General features: G+C 38.9%; 2 protein-coding genes across 13 annotated transcripts; one reads left to right on the top strand and one right to left on the bottom strand.

Moving 5' to 3' along the window:
* Positions 1–412: 412 nt before the first annotated feature.
* LOC126782190 (uncharacterized) lies at positions 413–9,230 on the bottom strand. Its single transcript, XM_050507399.1, has 27 exons — positions 9,064–9,230; positions 8,636–8,867; positions 8,422–8,531; positions 7,366–7,470; positions 7,124–7,273; positions 6,325–6,968; positions 6,048–6,169; positions 5,831–5,922; positions 5,474–5,693; positions 5,301–5,367; positions 4,964–5,112; positions 4,790–4,854; positions 4,555–4,716; positions 4,376–4,447; positions 3,836–3,937; positions 3,662–3,751; positions 3,303–3,378; positions 3,101–3,197; positions 2,951–3,020; positions 2,659–2,838; positions 2,396–2,518; positions 2,220–2,303; positions 1,680–1,864; positions 1,440–1,578; positions 1,283–1,342; positions 1,031–1,135; positions 413–825 (listed from the first exon to the last, which is right to left on the bottom strand). Exons 1-27 carry the CDS (start codon positions 9,139–9,141, stop codon positions 712–714), a joined length of 3,693 nt encoding a protein of 1,230 aa, XP_050363356.1. The 5' UTR covers positions 9,142–9,230; the 3' UTR covers positions 413–711.
* Positions 9,231–13,213: 3,983 nt separating this feature from the next.
* On the top strand, positions 13,214–18,625 carry LOC126782188 (translocase of chloroplast 159, chloroplastic). 12 transcript variants are annotated; one of them, XM_050507398.1, is made up of 4 exons: positions 13,215–14,031; positions 14,569–14,619; positions 14,902–14,983; positions 15,248–18,625. In XM_050507398.1, exons 1-4 carry the CDS (start codon positions 13,375–13,377, stop codon positions 18,436–18,438), a joined length of 3,981 nt encoding a protein of 1,326 aa, XP_050363355.1. In that variant the 5' UTR covers positions 13,215–13,374; the 3' UTR covers positions 18,439–18,625. The 12 variants fall into 12 exon arrangements, with proteins under 12 accessions (XP_050363351.1, XP_050363344.1, XP_050363343.1 ...); XM_050507394.1 differs by having other exon boundaries at positions 13,214–14,031; positions 14,569–14,983; XM_050507396.1 differs by lacking the exon at positions 14,569–14,619 and having other exon boundaries at positions 14,833–14,983.
* Positions 18,626–21,442: the final 2,817 nt, after the last annotated feature.

Raw genomic sequence — 21,442 nt, 5'->3', positions numbered from 1 at the left:
TGACAATTTGGACCTTTATTTGATATGCCAGAAAATGGTAAAGCAGCACCACCTCGAATCCTCGATATCCCAGTGTTGCAAGGTCAAACGCAACAATCTTAGCCTCACGTTTAATATGCCGTGCATTTCCTAGTCACTTAGCACTAGTTTTATTTTGTGGTACTTGAATGTATTGAACTGCTGGCTCCCCTGCATTCACATCACTTCACTTCATCACTTTCCTCAGTTCCTGTGTGAAGATAAACGTGTTGCAGTCCTTCAAAATTTTGCTAGAGTTCATGTTTACCGAACTAAACACATGCCAACTCACACGTATGTCGGCAAGGCCTTAGCTTATGTTGCACCAAGTCTTCAATTTTCAACAAAGAGAAAAATTAACTTGCAAAAGTTATGCGATCACTTGCTTCTAAGCTTTGGCAAAATGGCAAAGAGATTGTACATTAATTAATTAATTAGTATGTACAGGGGGGAAGAAGGCCCAAGAGAAATGGCAAAGGCTAAGTCAGATAATCTGATTATGAGATTCCTGTCAAGTTGATGTAATTTAATTTGAAGAGAGGGGAAGGGAGAGAAAAACCTATATCTATCATACAAATTGGGACAGAACCCTCATCTAAGGGATTGCCAACAGTTACCTGTATGCCGCGCCTTTTAGCTGGATAAGACAGACTGAACAATAAGGACTTTTCTATACAAACAAAAATTTCTACTCTACATGAAATAGCTCAGGGCCTTCTTCTTTCTTGATCCACCTTCTCCGTACAAGTCATTCCATTGGAGGAGCTCATTCATATTTGTTGACTCAGATGACACACTAGCACAGACCTGCATACAGTTTTAATATTTAAACCAAATTAAACAAAGTACTCCCAACATTCAATTCCACACTCGGAGGACACCCATAATGAGCATGCATACATTCCACTGATTCCTTCATGACATGTTATTTATAAGCCGAAAAAAAAAATTAAATCACATACTGGGCCCAGCGCAACTGGATAATTATTAATGTTGATTAGTCACAGCATACCTGTTCATGCGCATGTTTAAAATCCTCCATCTTTAAAGGGCGAACGTCAGCACTGCAATACAACGTTGGAAAAGGTCTGTTCTCCTCCAAAGCTAAACTTCTCTCCTGAGATAAGTTGGCAAATGAATGCGTATAAAACTTATGACACTACCAGTATCAAACAGTTCAATCCCAATTTTAAAGAGAGAAGAAAGATTACGTGTAATGAAAAACATACACTATTTGCCCAAAGTTTAATAAAAGGAAACCAACCTTCTTTTCTTTTTCTAAGATTTCCCTGATGGGACGGTGGGCTGCGGTAACACAGAGGTTCTGCAAAAAGGAAAAAGGAGAAACCACCTCATTAGGTTCCAAGAGAAAACAGACATTGAAAGAGAGATGGAAGACTGTCGGAAACTCAATAGGCAACCTTTAGGTCACTTCCAGAATACCCATCCGTCATACTGGCAACTCCTTCCAAATCAACGTCAGGGTCTAAATCTTCTTTGGCTAATATAACTCTCAGTATCTTTTCTCTGTTTGTAGTATCTGGCAAATTAACCATCAACCTGCGCATGATTTTGAAATCATATCAGCATTGTACAAAGGTGATTAAAAAAACTTTATGACACAAGAACTTAAGGATAAAGAAATGAAATCACTATTAAACCTTCTTGGAAGCCTCCTAATCACAGCCTCATCAAGGTCAAAGGGCCTGTTAGTAGCAGCAAGTACTAATACACGCTCTGTATCCTTTGTACGTAGACCATCCCAATTCACCATGAACTCATTTTTCATTTTACGCATAGCCTCATGTTCCCCAGGATTTTCACGTCTTCCTAGCATGCTGTCAACCTACAACAGCAGCCAAAAGGTACTAGTTATCATCACCAGCAAAAAAAAAAATTCTACAGGAAGAGACAAGTGTGGGTCCAACCATGCCACGGGATAGAAAAAAAAAAGTTAAATATACATAATTCTCTTATAAATTGAAATAGTTATCTTGCATGACAGTAGGGACTTCAAAATTAAGAAGTGCCAACCAAATAGATGGGTATAAGCCATTTTCCAGCCTTATCAGCTTGTAAATACTGATTCTAGAGAACTATGCAGTTTAAATTCAATTTCCTATAAAGAAATTTTTCTTACTCAGAAACTTAAAAGCAAAAGAGGAGAAGGTACAAGTTATAACTACATCGCATAAACTAACCTCGTCAACAAATACAACACTAGGAGCAATTTTACTAGCTAAAGAGAACACTGCTTTAACATACTTTTCTCCTTCCCCAAACCACTGCAACACAAATTAGAGGCGTCAGAACAATTCTAGAGATCTAAATAAACATATGCCCAACAACTTCAGTAGTCAGTAACTTGCATGTTTACCTTTGAAGTAATACTTGACATTGATATGTTAATAAAGTTTGCACCAGCTTCAGTCGCAACAGCCTTTGCAAGCATAGTTTTCCCAGTACCAGGAGGACCAAACAACAAGATTCCTTTGCAAGGCTTCAGAGTAAAAACAATAATCAGAAAACAGGCATGCAATAGAGACTGTACCATGCGGTTGAGAAACGATGACGAGATATAAAAATATATATATATATATATATATATAATAATAATAATAATAAAAGAGATCATTGGACCTTAGTCAGCTGTCCTTTGCTAAACAGTTCAGGTCTCTGAAGAGGAAGCATCACCAACTCTTTCAGTGTATCCTTCACATTTTCCAAGGCACCGATGTCATCAAAAGTGACCCCAATGTCACTTGGTGGAATAACATCAGCAAGCAGCTTTTTCTCAAACTCGTTTCCAGTTACCACATCCTGCAAACCCATGAAATTAGGTCCAATACAATTACAGTAAAATAAGCATTTGCATTTTCCCTTAACCAAGCAGGAACCAAAACTTCAAGCACCCAGAAATCAATATACAAACCTTCAGTGACTTCTTTGTGCTTTTGTTTTCATTTTGAATACCCTGTAGAATGTCCAGTCCATATTTAAGACTGAAATATAAAAACACATTATTAGCATATGAGAGAACAGATAATGCACTGAGATTATATAAAAAGGGAAAAAGTACAACCTTTCAGTAGAAATGACAAGTTTTCCTTCTTTAACTTCAGCCTCAGAACAATGCATAGAGTGATAACTCAAAGCCCAGCCTATTACTTTCTCAACACCTACACACACAAAAGAAAAGACAGGCAGTGAAATATTTAGATATTCCAGTCATGATCATCTGCAAAATGTCAAGCATTAAACAAATCCAAGTCAGGATTACGCACTTTCAATTGTGAGAGCAGGATCCTTAACACACAGGCTTTCAAGGTCAGGGCAATCCAGATTGATTCGGTTAAGAACCTGAAATATGTCATTATAGATTAAAAACCGGCTAAAACTAAGCCATTCATGGATAAACCAAAACAAACGATTTAAATGATTAGAACAACTAAAATAAAAAAAATACATATCTTCATGCAGATGCATTTCAGATATTAAATGTGCAGAATCCTAACTACTAGTAGATTTCTTTTATGAAGAAAGATCACCAACTAATAATTTGATCAAGTAATTTTATAGCTGATAATCATAAGAGAAGCACCACCAGCATAAATAGATAGAAAATGAGATCAGATATACTCACTGCATGAATGCTGACAATATTCGATTGTGCTTTCAAGGTTTCAACATCACGATCCAACTTCTGCTTCCAATCCGAAAGTAAAGCTTCGTCCTACCAGGAAAGATGAAAATATGCTACTTCACAAATAACTAAGTATAATCAGCATAATAAATATATAAGCAAGCGGCTAGTTACCAGAGGCAGCTGTATTGTGACCTTGTTGGGAAAAATCCGAGAAAGATTCTTCAACGATTTTGGGGTTTCTTTGCTCCTATCTTGCAGCCTACCAAGGTTATCCTAATCACCAAAAGTAAAATTGTCATTTTTGATTCCAAAAGCAACAGCTTACTATTCAAAAATAATCATGTAACAAGTTAATCTTGCCCAGAAAATCTCAAACTTCCCAGTAGGAATTAAATTCTGTACTGCTCTGCTGGAACAACCACAGATTTCAAGGTAATCCGGGATGAACCTCTCATTTAGAGAATTTCAAGTTTATAAGAAGCAATTGAGAGAGAGAGAGAGAGAGAGAGAGGATAAAAAAAAGAAAGATATCAAGTAGAACTCATGAAATTTTTTCAAGCACATAACAGAATTGATACACTAAACACAAATTTTAGTCAACAGTCGGAGTCTAATCAACATAATGACCGATAAATATAACATAACCAAAACCAATCCATCATGACATATAAGCCAACAGCAAAGAAGAGAAGGGAAAAGATGGGATCATACCGGAAAAGCAAGATCGAGCAAAGCTGTTTGGCTGAAACCGAATTTTGTAAACAAAAGACCACCAGGATGGGACTGGAAGATGTAATATAGTTAGATGAAACTGCATATATATAGTACAAATTGTACAGTATAAAGTTAAAAAAATTGAGAAAAAAAAAACGAAATTCTCAATCTCTTACCTTTTCCTTGCGATTGTCCAACTGAGTATGGGAGCCAATTATAACAACATTCTCTGGTAAACTTTCAAGCTTACTCTTTGCATCTGAATTACCAACCATTGCCTTCTCCACATCTTTTATAAACAATATTAGGGGCATACTTTTACTCTCGTTTGATGCAACCTGCAAACGAGTGATTGCATATCAATACCAAGAAACCAACAACTACCGTGGTACAGTGCAATGCGATAAGTACCTCAAGAAGTTCGCTAATAGCTATGTCATCACCTCCGGAAGCATCCATGCGAAGTAAAAGATTAGCTGCATAATAACCCAAACTAAAAATAAATGCATATAACTTCCATAAACATGAATACAGCAACAATATAATTGGCATGCCAAATAAGAACATATAGTCTCAGAAAATCACCAGGACAGAAAAAACCATGATCTTCTTCGCAAAGACCACCAAGATCATTACCATCTGGTATAGTTTTGTCAAATCTAACACCGATTTTAGACAACCCATTTTCTTCAAAAGGAAGAAGAACTTTGCCTTTGTACCCATATTGTGGTCCCCTGCACAAAATATATATTTAGTGTAACGGATAAAAAATGATGGCATCTGGAAATTGCACGTGCACAATCTTCTTACTTCAGAACATGATATATACGTACATATATCCACACTTATGATGGTGCACAAGCAAATAAAATCTTATATCATCTTAAAAACATAAGAATATATCATCACACATGAAAATTACCTTAAAATAGGATACAAAGGATTCTGCAGTGAAGAAAGCCCATTACCGACAAATTTGACCTTATCACCTGCACATATCATAGACAGCTAAAGTACTATTTTACAGATTAATAAAAGCATATAAGACATAAGAAACCATATAAGGATCATATATTTTATGGAAAAAGAACATACCTTGTTTAAATGTAATGCCTTTGGAGGATGCAGTAGATGTTTCCTGCTTTGGCAGAGCTTGCGAGCTGAGAGTGGATCCACCTGTAATTTCAGCCTCAACACTGGAGGTTGGTTTTTTATGCTTCAATCCAGCTGCATATGCAGCTCGTTTAGTGAACATGGAAACTCTTTCAGCCCTAGCTGCTTCTTTAATAGAATCAGCATTCTGAGGTGATGGTCCCTGGATTTTTGGTTAAGATTTATAATCAAAAGAAAAACATTTTACAATTAGAAGTCTGATTAGTAATTTGATTAAGCACAAAATGAGACCTAGTTAAAAGAAACAAATAACCCCAAATAGATATGTCAAAAACATACACCAGGCATAACAAGAGATTCGACAATCAGCAATTTAGCACCAAAATGTTTTGCAAGTGCCTTTGCCAAAGTCTCCTGGTATATCTCCGATCCTGGAAAAGCAAAAGTAACACATCTTTAGGGCTTCATAAGAAAATTGAGAAGAAACTAGTCTAATGACCAATATCAATAAACCAAAGAACTGGAAGACAGTGCAAAACGAACGTGGAAAACCAACCTGCAGGACCAGACAGTAAAATACGCGGGCTTCCAGTTGGGAGGTCTGAGGCATACTTTGCAAACTTATTACACTTCAAATGAATGTGGATGGAAGCGATCATAACATTTTTGGTTGTGTCGCTGTATTGCAAAAGATTACTATATGAGTGGCAGATTGATAATGCAATTATGTCACTTCCCCACATGTGATAGATGGAGAAAGATCAAAATTGAAGAAAAGAAAAGTATATTCAATGAAGTCGAGAAGTAAATATCAATTACAGCATATAGCGCACCTTAGGTAGTATGGGAAATTTTCAAATGTGACTTCAATATCAGAAGGATTTAGAATTCCTTGTTGCAGTTTATCTCTAAAAGCTTGTCGCCTAGTTGACAGCAAAATTGGGGGATCAAAATCTTGGAGCAGTTCTTTAATTTCTCTTGGCTGATTAAGAAATTTTGAAAAGGTGCCACTGAAGTCAAACTTGGCACCAGAACCCAACATTCGGAGGAGTGGCCATCTAGCCTCAGAGGCCTTCCCTGTTTCAGTATCCATGTCCAACGCAAGGCTATCAAGATTAGGGTTTTCATTGGCAGTGTCAGGGTATGAAACACTATCTTTATCACCATCATTAATGTTCGTTCTATCCTTCATCTCAGTGTCCGGAGTACGATCATCTGAGCCTCCACAACCAGAAGGAGTAGAGGGCATATCGGCATCTTGTTGCATGTCTCCAACAGCTTTAGCAGATGCTGGAAGTAGTGATAAGTTGTTTGGCACATTTGACATAGATGCTAATATAGATGCCCCATCAACTGAGGGGTCCCTTGATCTTGCCTCAATATGTAACCCATTAACTGGAGAGCTCTGGGTCTCCAATATGCTAATTGACGGAATGCCTTGAGCAGCTATGTTACCATTAGTGAGCTGGATGAAAATCTGATTCACTGTCAAGGAATCTATTGAACATAGAGGAAGGTAGGGTGGCCGAAAAAAATTAAAACAAGGAAGTACACAGGAAAATTAAGGCTCTGTTCAACCACATATGTAAATAAGTATGTCTTAAATGCTGTATACTTCAACAAAAAGGATACATATGCATGTTTCCCTGATGAACCAAAAACAACCTCATCACCTCCAATTAGAATAACCTTAGAATCTTGTTGACACATCTTGCCATTGACTTGAACATAACCTTTCGCCCCTGTAATTTCCATTTCTGCAGTTGACGAACCTTCACCCGGCTAGAAAACACATAATATCATAGAGTTGATCATATCAAAACAGCAAAAAGAAACCAATAAGTTTTACGTACAAGTGATATAAGAGGCAATACCTTGAGTTTACAGAGTGTAGTACTAACGGATGGATCTTTTAGACATAGATTGCACTCACGACTTTGACCAACAGTGAAAGTATCACAAAGAAACTGATGCGGATTCTGGCAATGATCACGAGCATTAGTTTAAAAATATGAACACCTAGGTATCTTCAAATGAGAGAGAAACCATCATACGTCAGCATGAATATCAATAACTCTGTTGTCTTAATCACATTGTCAGTGAAAAAAAAAAAACATTAACAACAATCCCTTCAAATACAGTATCATTTCCATTGATGATAAAACATTGATCCCATAAGCCATAGCCAGATACTTCCAAGCATACAAACTTATCGAAGGAAGATTCGTAAGTATTTGCAGTTTAAATCTTTTGTGTGTGTGTGTGTGCCGGGATAGACAGAGAAATATAGTACATCACAAGCCTCTCTCTCTCTCTCTCTCTCTCTCTCTCACAGCTACCCGTTGAAAAAGAAAGATATTGCATGCGAGTAATCTGCATTTCTAAATCTATACATGGGAGATGTAGTTTTAACTTTCTTATGTCCTTTATAAAACCTAACATTTTAAACTATCGCTCGCTCTCTCTCAGCTCCCCGTTGTAAAAGAAAGATATTGCATGCGAGTAATCTGCATTTCTAAATCTATACATGGGAGATGTAGTTTTAACTTTCTTATGTCCTTTATAAAACCTAACATTTTAAACTATCGCTCGCTCTCTCTCAGCTCCCCGTTGTAAAAGAAAGATATTGCATGCGAGTAATCTGCATTTCTAACTCTATACATGGGAGATGTAGTTTAAACTTTGTTATGTCCTTAATGAAACCTAACATTTTAAACATGGAAGTTACCTATGCCTGAACAAATTCTCAAATTCAGAACCTACAACTCTACAACTTTGTTCAAATGCACTCCAAAGTAAGCCTATAAATAACCTATCTTTAAACACTATAACGCATCGTACGTGTACACTTCTATCAAGTTGTATAATTAAACACCCACTGTGTTTGATTAGTACACATTGAGGGTGGAGTGACAAGCAAGAAAACCCACCTTAGAGCACTGGGAAAGAAGCTGTCCCCATGCTAACTTCGGAGTCGATTTCACACTCTTCTTTGGAACTTTCCTACTCCTCTTCGGCCCAGAACGCACTGCAGTCTCACCTGAATAAACAAACCAAATATTCGAAAATTCAAACTTCAAACTAAAAAAAATCCAATTCAACCCAAAATCAAAAGTCCAAGATTCCAAAAAGCAAGAGTCTTACCCAAAGGCTGCGGCGACCCCAAGGCGGCGGCGGTCTCAGCTTCAGCCACGTCATCAGGGGCCCTCTCCGCCGCATCAGAGCCATTAACGGCCTTCAAAGAATCAGCTGTCTGCGGATCAGGGGATCGCAGCTCAAGGTCCGGTGAATGGTTCTCCGATTCCTTTATCGGACCCAGAGGCTCCGCCGCAGCCCCGGTCCGGACGCCGTTGTTGGACGACGAAGCATCAGAGGCCTATAAGGGTTTGCCAATTCATAAACAAAAAAGATCAAAACTTTGAAAACTCCAGATATCAAAAACCCAGAAAAGATCAAATCTTTGACAACAAAACCACACATGCAACGAACGAAATTGAAAACCTAGATGAGAAAACAGAGAGATGGATTGGAATAATAATTAGGGCTGAATTGGGAATCATCAAAGTGTGTACCTTTGAGCGTTTGGGATTGGGGGGAGGAGAGGCGGATATGGCGCGTTTGGATGAGGAGCTGCGTCTGGTTTCGACCATGGTGGGAGGTCGTCTTCTTCGTCTCTGATCCAAACAAGGTATTGGGTGCAGAGAGAAAGAGAGAGGAGGAATGAAATGATTGAAGGAGGAGATATCAATCGAAATTGGTTTTTTTAACTTTTTTATTTGGTCATTTATTTTGTTTTAATTTTTAACCTTTTATATAGTTTTTGGGGTCTTTTGGAGCAAAAAGAGGGAGAAAATTGGAAGTGGCTTGCCTGGCCTGGTTTGAGACTTTTAGTTGGAAACTACTATGAGTATTATTTTCCAAATGTTCTTGATTTTATTTTTTATTTTTTATTTATTTTCATAAATGCGGATCAGATTTTATTGAAAATAATAGGGTGGTTTTGGATTTCCAGACGTTTTGGAGATTGCATTTGAAATGAGATGGGATTCTGTAATATGTATTGATGATGATGTATCTGTTCACCTGAAAAGGGTTTTCATGTCTGGCATGGAAATGTTGAAACATGGTAAAAAAAGGAGTAAACCATCGTCAGGCTATTTTCTATTTTGGTTAGTGGGACAAGATTCAAGTGACCAGATCTGTTATTCAGTTGGTCTAGGTTGACCAGAGCAAAAATGCATAGGATTTCATGTCAAAAAAGATTATTGTGGTAGAGTGAGATGATTGCCTTTCTCTAAATGAGTATGAAAACTGGTTATAATTTGTGATGAGGTGAATTTCAACAATTTAACCGTAATAGATTAAGATAACTAGACGTAACAACCTTTCAATAACTAGGGTAGTAAGATAAAATCTCAAATATTTTTATCAGAATGTGTAAGTTTTGCATTGTAAAACAACTTGATGGTAATGCTCAGGTATCAAGTTTAGTTACCGCTATCAAAATTGAATCAAGCGATCAAAAACAGCTTGGTCACCACTTCACCAGGCTATAGAGTGAAAAATAAATAAATAATGTCACCAATAATAACCATGTCGAATTGTCGATCACACCTATAATGACCTATGCCTTACTGTGTGCTGAAACCAAACCGTTTCTTTGCATAGATGAACATGTGTGCTATAGCATGCATGCATGTTTTGTTGTCCCTTTTTATGATGCAAAATTAGCCTAATTGCATTATTCGGGGTTCAAAACGATTGATTTGAAGTTTCCTGGAGATCGATACGCGTCCAGGTCATAATGCATATAATCGACTTGAGACAGATGCAGGGTACCTTTACCAAGAACAACGATAGATAGCTAGAAAGAAGCGTGATTCATTATTCTGTAACAACTGCCGGGAAATTAATCAAAATAGTTCGTGGGTGAGGATGATCGTCTATGCTTTTGATTAATTAGGTTTCTTATTAATGATTGTCAAAAACGATCAAATACACTAGTAGAGAACAGTCCAATCATCTCATGGTCTCCATCATTAACCAAATTAGATTCATTTTGGGATGTAGGTAAAGAGGACGACTAATCCACTAAATTAGATATTACGAAACACTCATCAATTAATACGAGCATGACATTATAAAGAGAATCACACAACATTTGAAGGATAACTTTTGAGTTCAAACCTCCCTAATGAGATACGCCATGAACATTTGACTGGCCGAGAGACTGTTAATTTTCCATGTACAAATAGTCAAATATAATTTCCCAGAAAAGTGACGAACAGGGACGAAGTTTCCATGATCCAATAAGAAAGTGAAACTGGGCCAAGCCCAACCCCAGCAATCCAGCTAGAGACCTGTTCTTCAAGAAATGGCGTAAACTTACCAGGTTCTAGAGTCTTCTACGATAGAAGAATGGTACCATCTGCAACTCGTTCATTGTCCCAGGCTACGAGTGGAAGATGATTTTCAGACTCGGACTATCCAGCCAAAGCCAACTAACCCCAAAATTAGTCTAAATCGGATTGTTAGGGATAATCCTAATAATCTGTAAATCTGTGATTCGAAACCCAGAATTGAGCTACAGAGAGTTTTGAGCCATCGGATTGAGATGAGAAATGAGAGGGTGCAACTGGGAACACGTATAAAATAGTGACATCAGAAGAAGCAAACGAAAAGCTCCGAGAAAATTACAGAAAGCCAGTCCTCGACGTCATCTTTCGAATGGGAACAAATGAGTGAGTTTAGAAGACGCAACAACAAGTAGGTCTGACAAGAACAAGGAGATCCTGACCTTTGGTAACATTTTCTAAAAAAGGCCTTGAGTTGGGTCTAGTCGATTTACAGTTTATTTCTTTTCGTGTTTGGTTTGATTATCAACTTTATTCTGTGTGATCTGTGTTGGTGGGGGCTGTGTTGTGATGATAGTTTGTACTTTTTAGTAGTCTTGGAGGATGTTTTGTGGTTTTATTATCTAAAAAAGATTAATATAATTGTGAAATGTTACCGCTAGATATTTTTTGGTAATATAAAACAAAGACTGAAAAATATTCAGAATTTTTTAGATATTTTTGCGAAATTTTTTCATTTTTTTTACATATGGATATATCCGTTACATACAAGCATTTTTCGATGGAAATTTTCGAAATTTTGCGATATTTTTATAATATCGCCACGTGTTATACAAACTTTAAATTAAATAAAAAAATCAATGGTTAGAATAATCGAACATCTAATTCATCATTTTACAAGCACAAAGTTATAGTCAACTTTATTACACTAATTTATTGTTATATATTGCATTTCATGTCTAAACATTCACCTAAAATTGAAATAAAACTGAACTAGTTGTTGAGGGGAATCAAACCTCTTTGGTCTAGGAATAAACAATGATGAACCTTACCCTTACGTGAGAAATTGAACATGCCTTATCCACCATACTTATTCTCTAATGAGATGCAATCAACTAAAAATATATGGACACAATCTGATGCACAATCTTCACAACCTATGGTTATAGACAAAGTTGAGAAATACTTATCAGTTGATCCAAATGGGAATTACCAGTGCCACAACCCACAATCAATCACTCACGACCCATATGGTTGACATATAAGTTAGTGTATGCAAACTTAGAAATGTGATGTATCATTTAATGATTATTCTTCACAATATAATCAAAATTTTACTCAAAGATATGATGAAAATAGTGAAATTTTTGTACCTCATATATATTTTATGTGGTTCTAAATCACTTATATAATATTATATTTAATGTATCATATGTAAATAAGACGTGATGAGTTAGTCTCCCTTTGAGTATATATATATATATATTTATTTTTTTCAGTAGATTTTTAATAATACTCGACGATATTTCACCGCAAATTACTATAACTCACTATAAACTAATAGCTATATAATAATTTCTTATGACAAATAGTAGATAATTGATCAAATAAATATTTCTCAAAATTTCATTCAAACTTTCCATATTTTTATATAAATTTCCATCAATTTACTTAATTATTTTTTTAAACCAAATTTTCCCGAAATTTCTAATTTTCGGATTCTCGATATTTTCATTCTCACCGAAAATTTAGTCCTTTATATAAAGTTACGTAAACTATTACTTGTTCCACAATTGAAACGAAATCAACATAGATTTGCCTCTGTTTGCATATGAGTATGTATACACACTATTTCCATCGTCATGACTCAAGCATGCAATTAATCCAATTGTACAAACCCGATTCTCACAAGTATTGCAAAATAGTGCGTTTAAAGCCAACCATTTTCAAATGCCAAAATCAAGAATTTGTCACAAACTGTAAGTGTTTAATCACATATTGTCAACGGTATCCATGAGGCTTTCCAACTCCGATTTTAGACCACCGGAATCCCGCACATCTTATTGCAACATTATAATTTAACAATTATATTCTGAATCGTAGATATGTGAATTACACATAAAACGACTTCAGGACTGTTTATTGCTATTGAGTAAACCTGTGTAAACTCTGTCAAGCTCATCTACACCAAAATATCTTACCAAATGGTGGGAAGTCGGACATTAGGTCAAGATGAAGTAAAACAAGAGGAAAAACAAATGGAGATCATCCTAAAAAAGAAGAAGAAAAAAATGCAAAGAAGGAGAAAGGACAATTAGGTACATTGAGGAGTCGAAGGAACACAGTGGAGACGGAGCAGACCCGCCTCTAACCCAACAACCCGTGAGGCTCAGCCTCTCTCTCTCTCTCTCTCTCATAAACCTTATCCTCCTCCTTCCCTTGCCCGTCCCCAATTCCCCTTCACTTTCCCCAAAACCCAATCCAAAACCCTATCCCACCCTAATCCCCGCTCCCTCTATCTATCCATCAATGGACTCCCCCAAGCCGCACCTCCCCCACCACTCCTCCGCTTCTGAAATCAATGTCAATTTAGCTAAAACCTCTTTAAATTTTGATGATGACGAAACCGATCCCCGGCCAGGTCTCGGCTCCGACGAGGAGGAGGGCTTCGCCAGCGGGGAGGAGGATTTCGGTCCTGTTGTGGATAGGGCGTTTGTTAGAGGAGGACCAGCCCTAGCTCCGGAGGAGGAGGTAGAAGTAGTTGAGAATGGTAAGGGTGTTAAGCTTGTTAGCTCTTCCGAGTTTTTTCTGAGGCCGATTGCTAAGGTCTCGGGCGATAGTGATGATGGCGAAGAACAAGTACAAGGTGAGGAGGTGTTTGAGGAGGCGGGTGAGAGTTCTGTGGCGGAGAAGGGTTTGAGTTTCGCCGAGGTGGTGAAGGAGAATGGTGGTGGTGTGGAGAAGCCGAAAGTTGCGGCGGAGGAGGGTTTGGGGTCTGTTTTGGAGGTTGTAGAGGCTAATGGTGCCAAGGAAGTTGTCAGGGAGAGTAGTGAGAATGGTGTGGGGTTTGCTGGTGGAGGTGATTCGGTGGTGGAGGCTGTGCAGGTTGGTTTGACACACACCGGCGCGGCGGTGGTTGGGGATGTGGAGAAGAAGATTGAGGAGTCTGAGATTAAAGGGTTGGAGGTTCCGGCGGGGGTGAGGTTGGAGAATGAGTTTGATAAGATTAGCAGTGAGGTTGAGGAGCCGAAAGAAGCAGAGGTGGTGGTTGCTGAGGCTGAGACTGATGGAGTGGTTATTGCTGAACCAGAACCAGCAGTTGAGAAGTCGGTTGAAGAACGTGGTGTTGATGTTGCTGACTCGGTTGTGGAAGCTGTCCATGTTGATTTGACGCATACAGGGGCGGCTGTTGTGGGTGATGTGGATAAGATTGAGGAGTCTGAAATTAGAGGGTTGGAGGTTCCCGCAGGGGTGAGCTTGGAGAATGGATTTGATCAGATTGGCCGTGATTCTGAATTGCCAAGTGATACAAATGTGGTGGCTGTGGATTTGGAGTCCGAAAAAGTGGTTGTCGCTGACTCCGCAGATGATGAATTGGTTGAAGAAGAAGGTAGCGAGGGCGATTCAGTTGTGCAAGCTGTACATGTTGATCTGTCACATACAGGAGCAGCTGTTGTTGGGGATGTGGAGAAGATTGAGGAGCCTGAAATCAAAGGCATTGAGGTTCCCGCAGGGGTGAGCTTGGAGAATGGATTTGATCAGATTGGCCGTGATTCTGAATTGCCAAGTGATACAAATGTGGTGGCTGTGGATTTGGAGTCCGAAAAAGTGGTTGTCGCTGACTCCGGTGATGATGAATTGGTTGAAGAAGAAGGTAGCGAGGGCGATTCAGTTGTGCAAGCTGTACATGTTGATCTGTCACATACAGGAGCAGCTGTTGTTGGGGATGTGGAGAAGATTGAGGAGTCTGAAATCAAAGGCATTGAGGTTCCCGCAGGGGTGAGCTTGGAGAATGGATTTGATCAGATTGGCCGTGATTCTGAATTGCCAAGTGATACAAATGTGGTGGCTGTGGATTTGGAGTCCGAAAAAGTGGTTGTCGCTGACTCGGCAGATGATGAATTGGTTGAAGAAGAAGGTAGCGAGGGCGATTCAGTTGTGCAAGCTGTACATGTTGATCTGTCACATACAGGAGCAGCTGTTGTTGGGGATGTGGAGAAGATTGAGGAGTCTGAAATTAGAGGGTTGGAGGTTCCCGCAGGGGTGAGCTTGGATAATGGATTTGATCAGATTGGCCGTGATTCTGAATTGCCAAGTGATACAAATGTGGTGGCTGTGGATTTGGAGTCCAAAAAAGTGGTTGTCGCTGACTCCGCAGATGATGAATTGGTTGAAGAAGAAGGTAGCGAGGGCGATTCAGTTGTGCAAGCTGTACATGTTGATCTGTCACATACAGGAGCAGCTGTTGTTGGGGATGTGGAGAAGATTGAGGAGTCTGAAATCAAAGGCATTGAGGTTCCAGCAGGTGTGAGCTTAGAGAATGGATTTAATCAAATTAGCCATGATGTTGAATTGCCGTCCGAGTCTGACAAAGTGTTTGTTGCTGATTCCGGGAATGTGGAGGAGAAAACTGTTGTGGCTGATGAAGTTGATCTTGAGGGGAGAGAGGATAAAGAACTTGAACTGAAGTCTAGTTCTGCACCTGGACAGGAAGAGCCCTCAACGAAGGTAAGTGCTGCGGAAGTAAAAGTAGTGCCAGATGAAACTCTGTCCGTGAATCATGTTTCTGAAGATAGTGTGCTGAATGCGGCTGAAAGTGTTGAAAAGATTGCAACTGACCGAGAAATAAGGCTAGAGGAGGAAGAGAATTCTCTCAGTGAGAGTGGCATTGGATCTTTGGAACCAAGTACCATTGCACAACAAGAGATAAGTGTTGAAGCTGAATATGATGACGATGATGATGAGGATAAGGATGATGAAGGGGAAAATGATGGTGTGATATTTGGGAGCTCTGCAGCTGCTAAACAATTTTTGGAAGAGTTGGAACGAGAGTCGGGTACTGGTTCTTATTCGGCTGCAGAGAGTTATGGTGAGCGATCTCTGAGTTACCGTGATGAGTCTCAGAGAGTTGATGGGCAGATTGTGACAGACTCAGACGAAGAAGTAGATACTGATGAAGAAGGGGGTGGAAAAGAGTTATTTGATTCTGCTGCATTGGCAGCTCTTCTGAAAGCAGCAACAGGTGGTGGTGCATCAGATGGTGGCAATGGCACATTTTCTTCCCCAGATGGATCCAGGCTTTTTTCTGTCGAGCGTCCTGCTGGTTTGGGATCCTCAATGCGGCCAATGAGACCTGGTGCACGATTAGACCCTTCTGCCCTATTTTCCAATGCTATGGCAGGGGGAGATACTGACGACAGCTTGACTGAAGAAGAGAGAATGAAACTGGAAAAGTTTCAGCAGATAAGGGTTAAGTTCTTAAGGCTTGTCCAGAGATTAGGTGTTTCTACAGAAGATTCAATAGTGAAGCAGGTCCTATACCGCCTAAATCTTGTTTCAGGGAGGCTAAGGAGTCGTGAGTTTAGCGAAGAAGCTGCAAAGACAACAGCCCTCGAGCTTGAAGCAGATGGGAAGGACGATTTGGACTTTTCCTTGAACATATTGGTTCTTGGGAAAACAGGCGTGGGGAAAAGTGCTACCATTAATTCTATTTTTCGTGAAGAGAAGACTCCAATTTATGCCTTCGGACCAGCAACAACCACTGTGAAAGAAATTGTTGGGGTAGTCGATGGAATCAAGATTAGGGTTTTTGATACACCTGGTCTTAAATCTGCTGCAATGGAACAGAATGTAAACCGCAAAATTTTATCTTCCGTGCAGAAGTTCACGAAGAAATGCCCCCCAGATATTGTCCTCTATGTGGACCGTTTGGACACCCAGAGTAGGGATCTCAATGATGTGCCAGTGTTAAGATCAATTACTAGTGCTTTTGGCCCTTCAATTTGGCGAAGTACTATTGTCACTCTAACCCATGCTGCTTCTGCTCCTCCTGATGGACCATCAGGTTCTCCTCTTAATTATGAGCTGTTTGTTGCTCAGAGGTCACAGATCCTCCAGCAGACCATTGGACAAGCTATGGGGGATATAAGATTTTCAAATCCAGGTATGATGAGTCCAATATCTCTTGTAGAGAATCACCCCTCTTGTCGAAAGAACAGAGAAGGTGAGAAGGTGCTCCCAAATGGTCAAAGCTGGAGACCTCAGCTGCTGCTCTTGAGCTCTTCTATGAAGGTCTTAGCTGAGGCAACTAATCTCTCAAAGCCTGCAGAATCTTTTGATCACCGAAAGCTATTTGGTTTCCGCACACGTTCAGCTCCTCTTCCATACTTGTTGTCTTGGCTGCTGCAGCCTCGTGCGCATCCAAAACTCTCTGGTGATCAAGGTGGTGAGAATGCTGACTCAGACATCGACTTGGCCGACTTGTCTGATTCTGATAATGAGGAAGAGGAGGATGAGTATGATCAGCTTCCATCATTCAAGCCTCTCAAAAAATCTCAGATTGCTAAGCTTAGCAAAGAGCAGAAGAAGGCATACCTTGAGGAGTATGATTACAGGGTTAAGCTTCTCCAGAAGAAGATGTGGAGAGAAGAGTTGAAGAGGATGAAAGAAATGAAGAAGGGTAATAAGGCTAGTGCAGATGAGTATGGTTATCTGGGTGAAGAAGATCCCGAAAATGGAGCCCCAGCAGCTGTGCCAGTTGCATTACCTGATATGAATCTGCCTGTTTCTTTTGATAGTGACAATCCAGCTTACAGGTACCGCTTCTTGGAGCCAACTTCTCAGTTCTTGGCCAGGCCGGTATTAGATGCCCAAGGCTGGGACCATGATTGTGGGTATGATGGTGTCAATGTTGAATTCAGTGAAGCCATTGTTAATACTTTTCCTGCTACTGTTGCCGTTCAAGTTACAAAGGACAAGAAGGAGTTTAATCTCCATATGGATTCTTCAGTTGCTGCAAAGCATGGGGAGAATGGATCAAGTATGGCAGGTTTTGACATTCAAAACATAGGAAAGCAACTTGCATACATTGTCAGAGGGGAAACCAAATGGAAAAATTTGAAGAGAAACAAAACTGCCGCTGGAGTGTCTGTGACATTTTTAGGTGAAAATGTATCCACTGGAGTCAAACTTGAGGATCAGATTGCTATCGGCAAGCGCCTGGTGTTGGTGGGTACTGCTGGGACTGTCAGATCTCAGGGTGATTCAGCATATGGAGCCAATTTGGAGGTGCGGTTGAGGGAAGCAGATTTTCCAATTGGCCAGAATCAATCAACATTGGGTCTGTCTCTGGTGAAGTGGAGGGGTGACTTGGCCCTGGGGGCGAATTTGCAGTCGCAGTTATCCCTTGGACGAGACTACAAGATAGCTCTTCGTGCAGGATTGAACAACAAGCGCAGCGGACAAATCTCGATTAGAACAAGCAGCTCTGAACAACTTCAAATTGCACTTGTGGCTGTAGTTCCAATCGTAAGATCCATCTACAATCTTTTCTTCCCTGGAGCTTCACTCAGTGATAATTACTCTGTCTACTAGATGTCTTTCTGTTAATTCAGTATCCTTTTCTTTGGATTATGTTATATTTTGTGGAATAAACTCAAGTTTTATTTGATCTAGTACTTGCTATAATCTTTAGTCAAGTTTAGATTGCATGAGTTGTATTAAATGAGGTGATACTTTTGAGGGAATTCAGTATTTACTTTGTTCAAAGAGATGTTTCTCAGTTTCTGTCTTGATATCACACATTGTTAGTGTTTGCGACTCATATTCGAAGACACGAATTCATGGTTGCTGTTCTGTTATATAGTAGAACTTGGATCTAGTGTTACATCGCAAATATTTCTCCTCCTTTGAGGGGATTCCTAGTCCCCTGGGAGGTGCTACCTTTATGAACACGGTGTCATGAGTTGATCAGTTCGCTCCAGAGTTTTTGGAATCCTACTTGTTCAAGAGTTTCTTATGCCATTTTCCATATGCTTTTAAGTCGAGACTTATGCCCCTCTTACGGTATAAATGGGCATCCGTTTGCAGATTTCTGTAAAATATTAGATTGAGAGCTCTCAGTTCTGTCACTTCTGTGTAGTACTCCTACCAGGCTTACTGTTACATCAGTCTTATAATCCTCCCTGTTGAACCTAAGTAAAGAGAGTGATTGTGTTAACTGTAATGTAGAGAGGCTCATTTTGTTCGCAGCATTCATTAGTTTCCCATTTCGAAGTGATACCCTCCCAGTTTCTCCATCCTTCTTCTGTTTCTTGATTTGATCACCGGCAACGGCTGGTTCGCGCCGAACGGCGACGTTTGTTGTTGTATGCGGAACAGTAACGCCAGTTAATCCCGATCGCGAAATTAGGGTTGAGGGCGGAGCGAAACCAATCGCCACTATCCAGATCGAAGGAAGCCCAATCAACATCCGCTGCCAAGTTGTGGCTTCCGACATCTGCAGTCGGGGAGTGAAGAAGCGTATTTGTTATTCCGTCGAGTTCCACTCGGCAAGCTCGCACTTGGACCACGACTATACGAAGTTGAAGATGGAGAATTTTGGTCGTAGATTGAAGACAGCCCAGGGTACATCCCGGCCGTCGCTCGAAGCAGATCGACGAGTAAGGTAAAAACATAGCCAGACAGTTTGTATAGTAGATCAATCATTCCCGCCTTTAAATGCCCCGTTTTAACTCTACCTCCACCACTACCACTACTACTCTCTTCTGTTTCAATATAACTACTTTTCTTAATATTTATTAGACTTATTTGCTGATTGATATGAGTTTGCTTGCCTTTTTTCAGCTTTAGAGTTGATAATGTATGATTGATGATAGTAGTATAGCAATTGAAATCGGGATCGCGTTTGTTTTCTGTATCATATGTTTGTTCCATTCATGTTAAATACCGACTGTTTGGCTCTAGAGTTGATTATGCCATAGATCTGTGTTATAGAAGCATTGAATTGGGAAGAAATAGGATGTGTTTGGTGCAGCTGTGCTTATTGAATAAGCTGACTTATATTTATTTTTGAGAATAAATAGCTGATAAATAAAGTAGCTAAGTGTTTGGTAAACTGACTTTTATAAGTGACTTTTAGTAATAGAAATAGTGACAAAACGTTTGGTAATCTCAAGTTGGCTTGTGCTTTTAATTTGTCAAATGACCAATTTTGACATGTAATAATTTCAAATTGATCTTATTGAATTATAGTGTTTCATATGATTAAATATTGGATAGATTTAAATTTTATTAATTAAATGTATTCCATTACAATTTGTTTCTGATCACGTAACTACATAAATGTATTATTTCCTTACTATTTTTTCTCAACTCTCAAAACTTAAAAGACATTATGATTAATATGTGACATTTGAAAATAAACATATGATATTGGACCAGCATGTACAAATAGCTGCTTACAATTTTTAGTCAAGGAAAAAATGGCAATAAATAATTAATGATTTTGATTTAATACATCTATTTGAATATGAATGTACAATGAATCATTTCATAAATAGATAACTTCTCTTCGTCTACTATAAATTCTTGTTATAGATACTCTAATAACGATAACAAAATTTATTTGCAAGAAGATTGCCCTTGATGGAATGACAACATATGAAGTTCCTGTTACAACACCTGTGAGAAAATGCCACAAAAAAGGGTAGGTAACTGTCAATATTGACATCGAGTACAAAAGTTTTATATTGCCAATAAAGTGCTCTAATCCTATCAGCATAATCCTCTAATGTAAATCTATTTTCAGATCAAACACAGGTCCGAGAACAAATTGATACACCAATTTATTGATTGCCGAAGCCAATCAAGGAGCTTGGGAGCTACTCGCATATGTCCTTGATATATAATTCTATCACTTACAGCTAAATGATTAATTTGCATGATTCCGAGATTTCCGACTTTAAAACCAGAGTACCACATTCTGTTATGATGAATTCTAACAATATCCAAGTTCAGAATAATAGCATCTAGAATATGGTAAGTTAACCGCAGAATGCTGAGAAACAAGCATAAATTTCAAAGTATGGGATTGCAGAATCAGAAGATACTGAAGATTATTAGACACTCAATGCTCTTTTTAAAATAATTTCTAGGAATTACCAAACACAAATATACTGCCAAGCAAAAACACACAAATCAAAATATGGTTGCAACTAGGCATCCGAACCTGAAAAACCAAATAGGTACACCCCCTTAGTCCAAGATTAAAACAACCTAAGAACAGAAGGTCATTTCAAGAATAAATGAATAATAAACTACTGTCGAAAGAATAAACCATATACGTGTGTGCAGACAATTTGCAAAAATGCATAGCATCGATGTCGTTGCAATCAACATAATTTGTATTGTTTCAATCAAATGCAAGTGTAATGTTTGATAGTTAGCTTTTGTTTCAGGTATTTACTCGGGAATTTCTACAAAAGTAGGTCTACTGTGAAAGGTGGAATGAGAAACATACAGATAAATTGGGAGCACATATCTAAAACAAGTGAATGAATATGGTACAGTGTATAACTATTGATTTTCGTAGAACTCT

Source organism: Argentina anserina, chromosome 2 (genome assembly GCF_933775445.1).
Source record: "Argentina anserina chromosome 2, drPotAnse1.1, whole genome shotgun sequence".
Lineage (NCBI taxonomy): Eukaryota > Viridiplantae > Streptophyta > Magnoliopsida > Rosales > Rosaceae > Argentina > Argentina anserina.
Note: the sequence above shows the minus strand (reverse complement) of the source record. Positions and strands in the feature narration are given on the sequence as shown.